The 10,066-nt window shown below is 47.0% G+C and overlaps 1 protein-coding gene across 3 annotated transcripts; it reads right to left on the bottom strand.

The window, feature by feature from the left end:
- Window positions 1–1,187: 1,187 nt before the first annotated feature.
- On the bottom strand, window positions 1,188–9,807 carry PUS1 (pseudouridine synthase 1). Of its 3 annotated transcripts, none has more exons than XM_030025956.2 (6): window positions 9,789–9,807; window positions 8,991–9,215; window positions 7,346–7,483; window positions 6,521–6,623; window positions 5,554–6,251; window positions 1,188–3,126 (listed from the first exon to the last, which is right to left on the bottom strand). In XM_030025956.2, exons 2-6 carry the CDS (start codon window positions 9,204–9,206, stop codon window positions 3,076–3,078), a joined length of 1,206 nt encoding a protein of 401 aa, XP_029881816.1. In that variant the 5' UTR covers window positions 9,207–9,215; window positions 9,789–9,807; the 3' UTR covers window positions 1,188–3,075. The 3 variants fall into 3 exon arrangements, with proteins under 3 accessions (XP_029881816.1, XP_029881815.1, XP_029881817.1); XM_030025955.1 differs by lacking the exon at window positions 9,789–9,807 and adding an exon at window positions 9,594–9,782; XM_030025957.2 differs by lacking the exon at window positions 9,789–9,807 and adding an exon at window positions 9,676–9,755.
- Window positions 9,808–10,066: the final 259 nt, after the last annotated feature.

Genomic DNA, 10,066 nt, shown 5'->3' with positions numbered 1-10,066 from the left:
GCGACCGGCCAGGCTGCGAAGACGCTTTAGTGCAAAGATAAAGTTATCTGAACGTACAAGGGCAGCGCATTATCAAACCTCCTCTGCTGCACGATACACCAGAAACCCGCCGGCGCGTTACCTGCACCTTTCCCGGCAGGAACTTTCCAGCCGGCCGCAATGCAGCGCCCGGCGCTGCACGGCCCTGACCGACCCCGCACCCCGTCACGGAGGGGCTGCGGTACCCCAGGTAGGAAGGAGGCAGTTTCCGTCTGCCAGGAAAGAGAAAAACCGCCGCTAACCCCCAGCTCGGCAGCCCTGGCGCGGCGTCTGGGTGCGCAGGGCGAGGCGGGGAGAGCCCTCCCTCAGCGCCCTCACAGCGCCCGCGCGACCCCGACCTCTCCGCCGCCCCCGGCCCCCTCGCCCGCCTCTCGCACCACTCGGTGTCCCGCTCCCCCCCCGCCCCGACACGCACCTGAGGCGCCGGGCCCCGCCTCTGGCACCGCTCGGTGTCCCGTCCCCGCGCACCGCACCGCACCGCACCGCACCGCACCTGAGGCGCCGGGCCCCGCCGGGCTCGCCCCGCCGCGCCGCGCAGCGCTCCGCGGGGAACAGGCACCGCGGCGCCCCCTCGCGGCCACGGCGGCAGCCGCCCTTCGCCCCGCCCCGCCGGGCGCTAAGCGATACCATTCCCCTCTCACCTTGGGGGGGGAGGGGAGGGGGAATAACCCCCCCACCCGCAGAGAGGGCGTGAGCCGCCGACCTCGGCGCATGCGCGAAGCCCCAGTGGTGGAGGCGGAGGGGGGGAGGCCTCCTCCTGAATGGCGGCGTCAAGTCAAATTCGGGCAGCAGCAAAGAACCTCCATCTCCCGTGAAAGAGAGCCTTTCCCCTCAGGCGGCTCGCAAGCCGCGTCCCAGAGCCTGCCCGGGCTCTGGAGTCAAAGGGGCCCGCCGTAGCCCTGCTGCAGCCTGCGCCTGTCCCCGCGGGCCTCTGCCCACAGCTGCGGCCTTCTGCGTCCTGCGCAGCGCTCAGCTTTTATTTTCTTCCCCGTAACACCGCTTAGTGCTGCACCCTTCCAGAGCCTGGTTTAGAATTCAGACCACCTCCGTATCTTTAATTTTTTTTTATCCGGCTCCTGCAATGAAACTGGAGCTGAAATACCAAATTAATAATCCCCTTGAAATAAAACAGCGCACATACCAAGAGGTAAGAAAGATCCCTTCTTTTATTATGATTTTGTTTTCTCCAAAGGCCATAAATAGAAGTTCTTGTTAATTTCAACTGAGATACATGTCAGTTTGGGGGCCTTTATTTTAAGTAAATAAAGGGGTTTTTTTTCAGATTGAAAGGGATAGAAGGCTAGGGCTTTGGATAGAAGACTAATGCAGATTAGGTCAGTAGTATGAACAAGCAAGGGATATAAATGAAAATCTACCTAGAGTCCCTCACCAGAACACTTTTACACACTTGCTCTCATAAAATAGAGCAAGACCTTCACAATAAAATAAAAAGCTGTAATTAAAACCCAGATAAAATAAACAAGCAAATCCTTTTTTAAAGGAGAGCTGTGCTCTGGAAAAAAACAAAACCAAGAAAAAACAATTCCAGAAGGAGCCATAAAATTAGACACTTTGGCCAGAAACCACTGAATGAAGGAGCAGAGTTGACTGCTCATTTTCAGTAACTACCACGTTACAAAGTCTCCATACGGACCCCAGCTAGGGAAGCGGATCAAGCACTTGTACAAATACCAGAATGCTTGGAGAGTCTTGTTCCACCCCTTCCGAAAGTGTTGTACAGGCAGGGAGGGCAGGAGGGCTGCTGCCTTTACTTGGTTTTTCTTCCACCACCTCCACAGAGGGTTGGAAACAAGAACCAGAAGTCAAACCACAGTTGGGGAAAGGAGAGCAAGGACCCCAAAACACAGAAAATTAAAGTCGATTACCAAAGGAAGACAGTCATCAGACATGTGCTTCCCATGTCATTGCACACATTCCTCTATTCTGAGCAGCTTGTTGGGAATTAAGAGTTCACACATACAAAGTGAATGCAGACTTGATTAAAGCCCAGAGGAAGGCAGCACCATTCCTTTCATGCATGCCAAGTGATTCAATCCCAAATCTAGCAGATGGCTAGACAGTTTCCACTAAAACCAGAAATACTAAACCAGCAGCAACACATTTAGTGATCCACCACAGGCAGTGCTGGAACGTTCATGGCTGCACACGTTGAACTGCAGTCCTAACAATTAATTTACATCTTCTCCTCACGTCTCAACTACAGGTGTGTGAAACAACACCTCAGGCAGTAAAGGCCCAATCACACAGGTAGCTGCAGATGTATATTCTCGAGTCCGCCCAAGCATGCAGGCAATACTGGGAGGATGACATGTCCCAAAGAAAAGGTCTCACCTTGAAATATATGGTTCAGTCCACGTTCCAAAATTAAGACCTCTCACTGAGTAAGGAATAATTTCTTTTAGACTTGCAAAGCTTTAGAAAACACAGAAAATGTGTTTCAATGCCAAAAGAATTCACAGTGTCAGCATGATAATGAGTTCCTAACCCATTCATGTTATTCCCCAGGGAAGTCACAGACAACATGGAAAATAAAAGGTTAATGGTGTTTAGAGATCAGGTTAAGAAAAGGTGAAAAAAGTAGTAATTAAAAAAAAAATAAAAGTTCATGGAGTCATAACTTCATAATAATAATAAAAAAAAGAGTGTATTAAAATGTTTTGCCCCATCTTTTTTAGAGATTATACATACTTAAAATACTATTTTCCAGGTAAACATATAATAAAAACATTATTCAAATAGCAATTAAGATATCTCGCATTACAAGATTCTTTTAGAAAGCTTTCTCGTTACGCCATTTTCAAGTATACCAGTCAGGTCAATCAGTCAGTGGTATAAAAAGCTTTTACTTTTTCTACTGCACTGTTTTCCCCATGCAGTTTCTCCTGGGCATCCGGTTCTTGTTCTGCAAGCACACAGTCCCCTGCTTTACGGGATTCTTGGATTTAGAAAGGCCACTTTTTTGTAGACAAAGGGAACTGCAAGCAGTAAGGGTCCCAGGTCCAGCCACTTACTGGCTCAGTCGGAATCATCATCACAACCATCACTGCCTTCAAGATCGCTGCTGTTCTGTAAAGTAAAATGGAAAATAGTTTGTATTTCATTTACATCTAGAGACTGACCTAAATCAGAGACATTGACTTTAAACATCTCCAGAAGTATAAGAAAATGGGGCTAGATCCCAACTTCATGTCTTAGACCCATCTATTGTAACAACCTTCTGTGATGGTAAATGATGCTTCTTGGAAAAAAAAAATTGTACATTGGACTACTCACCAGCAGAAGAAATTTCTTCTCATTTATATTTACAACTGCACGATTACATCTGGCAGTATATAGGAAACTTAAAAGTGCGATAATAGCATGAAATGCTGATGTTTAAAATAAATGCAGGTGAGACAAGGTAACAAGTGCTTTTTTCATGCAAGTCCCTCGAAAGCTGTTTGCTACATCGTCTAAAGCCAGATTTGACAATTTTATTTGTCTGCTGCAGAGAATTTATATCAAAACTGTATTAGACATATGCAAGGGCTCACCAATACTTGTTGAAAAATTAAGCCAGTTGTACAAAGTAGTATTAGGGAAATACAAATGTTAGCAACTTAGAAAGGAAACCGAAGTCTGAGTTCTTAATTGGGAGCCACTCCTTCAGGAGTAAGTCAGTACAGTGCAATAAATTAGGGAGGTTTACATAATTTTTTGAAGCAAGTATTTTGACTGATATGATTGGCAACAAAGGATTTTATAAAGAAAGGCTAACATGACAATATGCCTGTAGTTACTCCTTTTTTTCCTCACCACCACTTGCTGAAAACATATAAACCTCCAAATCCCATGAATTTAACATTGACAATTTAATATCCTACTGCAAAAAAAAATTCTGAGAGACTTAGACAGTTGCCTTTGTAACAGCAAGCACAGCTTATTGAAGTGCCAACAGCCTGCAAAATCTCAAAGGAGTCTGTCATACCATCCTTTATTTATCCTTCTCCAGACAGCTTGTTCTAACTATGATGCCAAAACTGTATTTGGTCAAGTTCATCTAAAGCAAGCAGACCTGCCTCCTACTAGCAATACATCAGTGATTTTGAACCTGTCAGCAGTAAGTCCTGTCAACATTATCATCAAGACCCCTGAGTCAGATAAGGACTCTGTACCACATGGTCTCTTTGGGTCCCATTTAACCAAACTCATGTGGCATTTGTCATAAAGTCCTGTCACAGATGTCCTCATACAGCAGTATACTTCAGAAAAACAATTACCACAAGTACAAAAATAACCCTGAGAAATTTCTGGTATTTTGCTTGTACTATTCAACAAGACTGTAAATTTTATTTTATATGCTGAAACTCTTTCTCATACTCAAAAAAAAAATGGCAGAGACAGGATTAAACCTAACATTCTTCAGAGCAGGATGATTATCTGCACAAAATAAAGCTAATTTTAAGGACTCCATTAAGTGAAAAAAGGTCATTATTTTCTTCTAAGTTGCACTACATGGAAGTTTTAGCCCTGCCCATCACTCATCCTTCGAGGATCTGCCAGCCCTCTGACCAAGAAAATTTGAATTACATGTAGAACTGTAAGGTATCTTCAGGTCACCAAGTCCAATGCCCCACTCAAGCAGAGCTTGCTTCAAAGTTAGATTGGGTTGATCAGGGACTTGTCCAATCAAACACTGCTGTATTTTAAGTCACTCCAGTGGTTGTCAATTTAAAGAAATACTTTGTGAGTTTGACTCAAGCTTCCTCATGTGGTTTCCAACCTCCTTCTAGCATGCCCCAAACATCTTTCAGCTCTTTTCTTGTGAGGCTATTCTACATCTCAACCAGAAAAAACATTTAACTTAAATTGAAATTTTCTTTTTGTTAAAAACGTATTCTACACCTTTGTTTTATTGCAACTTACAGCCGACAGCGTTCCTATTGTCAGAAATCAGATTCCGCCATATCCCGTTTCACTCAGTAGGAGTTGTTCTGATGAACCATTTTGAGCTCATGGCAGATTTACTTTAAAAAGCTGGTCCTAAATTTCACACCCCCCTCCCCCGATTCCAAACCTTATCTAGTGAACAGGGCATTACACAAAATGAGAATTAGCCCAAAATCAGAGAATACAAAAAGCCAGCAGGTATTTAAAGAGAAATTGTCAACCTGAAAACTAGTCTCTCAAACAGCTTCACAATAGCAAAGGCTGGTAACATGTCCACAATTTCTGTTGCCAGTTTATGATTCTGCAAATTGGCCTGTGCTTTAAAGCATTCCTTCCTCCCTCCCTCCCTCAACTGCCCCATGCAAAACCCTGCAAAAATAACACTCTGTACAGTTCATTCCACTATCATCAAGTGCACAAAGACGGAAAAGATAACACACATTTCATACTCCAGATGACTGTCATCTTCCACGGCATATTCACGGAAAACAAAAACGTTACTAAGGGAAGAGCCACTTCAACTTGACAGCTTCCATTTGATAAAATAATAGCTTCAATCATTACCTTTGAATTTTTGTTGTTAGCTTGCATCCCAACAGCAGAAGAGTTGAAGTCATGAATGGAGAGGGTGTTTAGCCAGTTTGCCATGGATTTCTCCTCCCTTTCTGTGTTGATAATGGTAGGATAGATATACTGCTCTTTGAAAACAGCAATCTTCTCCTCCTCCTCTGTCCACTCCAGTGGCTCATGCAGCCCATCATTTCCAAAACGTCTGTTGTATTTTTCAAAGTGTACTCTTTCCAAGACCAACCCAAGTCCTGGGGCTTTGGGGACATCTACTTTCTCCTCTCCCCAGCTGCGCTCTATGATAGACTCAGCAGCATAACCTTTCACAATAGCTATCACCAGCCCAATCATCTTCCTTATTTGGTGCATCATGAAACTCTGACCTTTCACTCTGATCACTGCAAATTCCATGTTTTCCCTCACAAACGGCTCTCCACAGTACATCTCCATTATGTACCGCTTGGCACTGGGGTCCCTGGGTCCCTTCTGAGATGTGAAGTTGTGGAAGTTGTGTGTTCCTTTATAGCACGCAAGCAGTTTATTGACCTTTGCAAGGGTCTCTTTGTCCAGTCGATAAACCTCTTCTTGCACATCGTGGTCTTTATGGGCAAAGGCAAATGTTGGCAGCATGTAAGAGTAGGTTCTGGCATCACATTTGTTCTTGGAGTTGAATCCTCCAGTGACTCTCTTCAGACCTTGTTTTAAAAGTGACATTAGTTTTTTGAATCGGTAGGTTAAAACCTGATTGTGATCTCACCCCTACCAACAAGAATATTTTTCAAGTAAAATACAATCAAAAGATAGACTTATTTTATAGGACCCTAATTTCAAACTAAGGGAAACATACGGATTTATGTTAAAACTAAACTGCTTATGAGTAAAATTATAATGGTAAGGGAGAGACCTTCTGCAGGAAAAAGCTCTTCTTTGAAAACATTTTCTCTGCCCATTCCAGTATCCTTACCCAGAATTCTGATGTGAGAAGGAAGATGGTTATTGATCTTTTCTAAGATGTCATCTATTAGCCTGACCTTTAGCGACACAATCTGTCCAGCTGCAGACACACCCTATAAAAACCATAAAACACACAAACACATAATTATGTACCTTGGAAGCTCTGGGATAGCACTTGCAGAATTGAAATAGCTGAAGAACAAGTTTATTCCTTTTTCTCACTGGTCATTTCAGGCTGAAGCGAGGCAAAGGCAAGGCCACAGGCAGAAATCCAAGTCGGAGTACTCCTGGAAGACCTGCTGGTGCTGTATAGCCATACAGCACCTTAGCAGTCTTAGATAGCAGAACACTGCACTCCCTTCCATGCCATCTCACTCTATTTGACTGCTATTAAGTACAGCACCAACTGAAAAGAAATTACTTATACATAAGATCAGCCACGAACTCCAGTTCAGACTCAGAATCCCACTGTGGCAGGCTTAAAAACAACTGAGATGCAGCTAAACTCTCAAGCGCCGCAACAACCAGGCAGCAACAACAATGAGGAGCAGCAGCAGCAAGATGGGAGGCTGAAGCAGATGAATGTGACAGAAACACAAAGCTTAGGTATGAAGCACCAGCTTTACAAACACCATCTAATCAATATCCTGCGCTTTCTAAATATTTGCTTGTTCTTAAGTTTAGTAGTGGATGAAAGGAGAAGTTTCAAGCAACATTCACTGTGAATAGTATTTGCTATTGGATCTCACTCTAGACAATGCTTTACCAGTCAATCCCCGCAGCACCAGCAGGGGCACACCAAAGTTTATGAGAGCACAGGCCCTAACCAGTGTACCTTATCTGTTCGAGCACACCGCTGAAAAGACATTTTCTTCATATCTTCCCCATGGTTTTCTGGGATACAGCCTGACTGAACAAGGGCAGATACTAAGTCATCTTCAATTGTCTTGAACTGCGAAGATCCCACGTTTCTCTAAAAGAGGATATATAGTAAAAATAAGAAATAGAAAAAAGAGTAATAATTGGATAACTGAAGATGACAACTGAAAAATTTTGTTAATCAAACATTGCTGTGAAATTCTTTAAAAGTCTTCCCTTCACAGCCCTAAAAGCACTGCCATTCTCTAACAAGACTAACTATACTTTACCAGAGCGTGTTAATGAAATGTCTACATTCTGATTTACTTTTGACTGTTATTGCAAGTAAAGGATCATTTCTAATTTCACTGTGCAATACTTCCGCAATGGAGTTTTTTGAGGATTCCTTCAACTGCATGAAACAGCACCAATTAAACGCTGTTTCAGTGCATGCAAGTTCATAGCTGCTGCTCAAAACCTAGCCTCTGCAAATTCTCTTTCTAAAAATTAGCTTGGGTTCTTTTGCTCAGTTCACCTGAGCTGTTGTGTAACGCAGACTGGGGTTTTCTGCAGTGACTTCTGCACTCAACTCACAGATGAACTTAACAGAAACGCACAGCCTTGTGTGTAAGGCTGCAAAGCACACACCCTTGACACATACCATTCAATTACAAGAGCAGTAAAGCTGACAGGCACTTACACGGATGTGCCCACAAGCATAAGGTTTACTGTTGTTGAACAAATCTACTTTGCTGCATAAGCATGAAAGACTCCCTTCCCTGTCTGTTTGCAATCTTAGCAATTATCCCGTGGAGCTTTTAAAGTACGCCTCAAGAGTGTGTATGAGGCTTGCAGTACGCCGAGAGGAGCAGAAGATGGAGCAACATCATCCCCTTGCTGCCAATACTGTGTGCCGCAAGACCATCCCTGCACCGGCAGGTCTGGTGCTGGGGCGATGCTCGAATGCTGGTGCTGTAACAAAGGAACATCCCTTTTCTTCCACATGCAAACATAGAAGTCTTGCAACAGTTTTCCTGTTTCTAAACTGCTACAAGCCACCCCATTAGAGTGCATCAGAAAAAGGAGGATTTAAAATGTCTTCAAGTACAGGTAATCTTTTTAAAAGTACAAGAGACGGCAACATAGATGCAAATTTGTTTCATTCAAATACTCAGCCCAGTTCTCCAGAATCTGTGTGTAGTGAGACAACTTGAGGTCTAACCTAAAAGAAACTTAGCCCAACTGCTTTGAAATGTAAAGCTTCAACCAGAAGCTGGAGCACTGGTGAAAAGGGGATCACTACACAGCGCTTCAGGTTTTGACAGAGCTGCAGAGCCCGTGCTTTCAGTCTCCTCAAGTCTTCTCTGCAGCAGTTTTTGAGAGATCTTCTGCTGATGCTCTATACTAAAGGCAGACTCACTAGAATCACCAAGTATCAGAGATGTACCACTGACTTTTTTTGTTCAAGTTACTACCGAGCCATTTGAATCCAGGCATACACTGTTCCTGCCCCGGCTTTTCAAGCTGCAACTGCTTCCCTACTTAGTCACGATGACTACAGTTATGAACTTAACAGACTTCAGAAAAAAAAGCTGGCCACGTTGTTTTGCCAAACCACGTACTTGCATCCCATGGTAGCCTTTCCCTGAATACGCCATCAACAGCACAATCTTCCTTTTGGGTGACTTTTTACTCTGATCCTCCGCGTCTTCCTCATCCGCATCTCTCTTCAACCTTTTATTTTGATGTCCGTTCTCTTCTAGCCTTTCAACAACCTCACTGCTGCTGTTCAGTCTCTTCGTCGGGCTGGCAACCGCCGCTCTCAAATCCTCAGCCATTGTGAGAACCTGCAAGGGACAGGACAGCAGAGAGGACTCGGCAAGAAGCTGAGGCAAAAAGCGACAGCTCCATCCCGCGGAGCAGCAGCGGGGGGCACCCAGGGCTGTTTAACAAGCTGCAGGCAGGAAGGCCGCCCGCCCCCCGCTCCCTCCTAGGCCGCGTCGCCTCCCCCACGGCAGCCGCCGACCGCCGAAGGAGAAGGGAAGCAGGGCCTGCACGGCCTGGCCCGCACGGCAGCCCCGCGGCCCGGCGGGCCTGCCACGAAGACCGGCGAGGCGAGGAGGAGGAGGCGGCGGCGGCGGCGAGCCCGGGCGGCTCCCCCCGCGGCCCACCCGGCCTCTCCCACCTCCCCCCAGGGCGAGCGGCGGAGCGCGGCGGGTACGCACGCTGCGCAGCCGGCGCCAGGGCCCGCCGCACGCCGCGCTCCCCGGGGCGGAGAGGCCGCAGCTCACAACCCTCAGCCCCCACCGCAGCCGCAGCATCGTCCCCGAGCGCAGGCCGCGACGGGCGGCTCCGACGGGCGGCAGAGGCCGCCACCGCCCCCCTCGGCCTCCCGCCTCCCGCCTCCCGCCGCCGCTTACGCGGGCGCTGCGGAGCGACGCCACCGCGCGGACGCGGCGCGACAGACCCACGTGCCGCCCTACGGCGGCCGCGCGGGGACAAGGCGGGGCGAGGGGCGGGGCGGCGCTGAGGGGAGCGGCGCGGCGCGGCGCGGCGCGGCCCGGGGTTCGGGGCCAGGGACCCGGGTTCGGGGCTCGCGGGCGGCGGGAGCGGGTCCCGCGGCCCGGGCGCTGCGCTGGGCCTCCGGGAGCCGAGCCTGGGGAAGTCCCTGCGGCTCCGGCAGGCGAGCCTCGTCCCG

Source organism: Aquila chrysaetos, chromosome 9 (assembly GCF_900496995.4).
Source record: "Aquila chrysaetos chrysaetos chromosome 9, bAquChr1.4, whole genome shotgun sequence".
In the NCBI taxonomy this organism is placed as follows: domain Eukaryota; kingdom Metazoa; phylum Chordata; class Aves; order Accipitriformes; family Accipitridae; genus Aquila; species Aquila chrysaetos.
The sequence above is the reverse complement of the archived record's forward strand: the minus strand, read 5'-3'. Positions and strand labels throughout refer to the sequence as shown.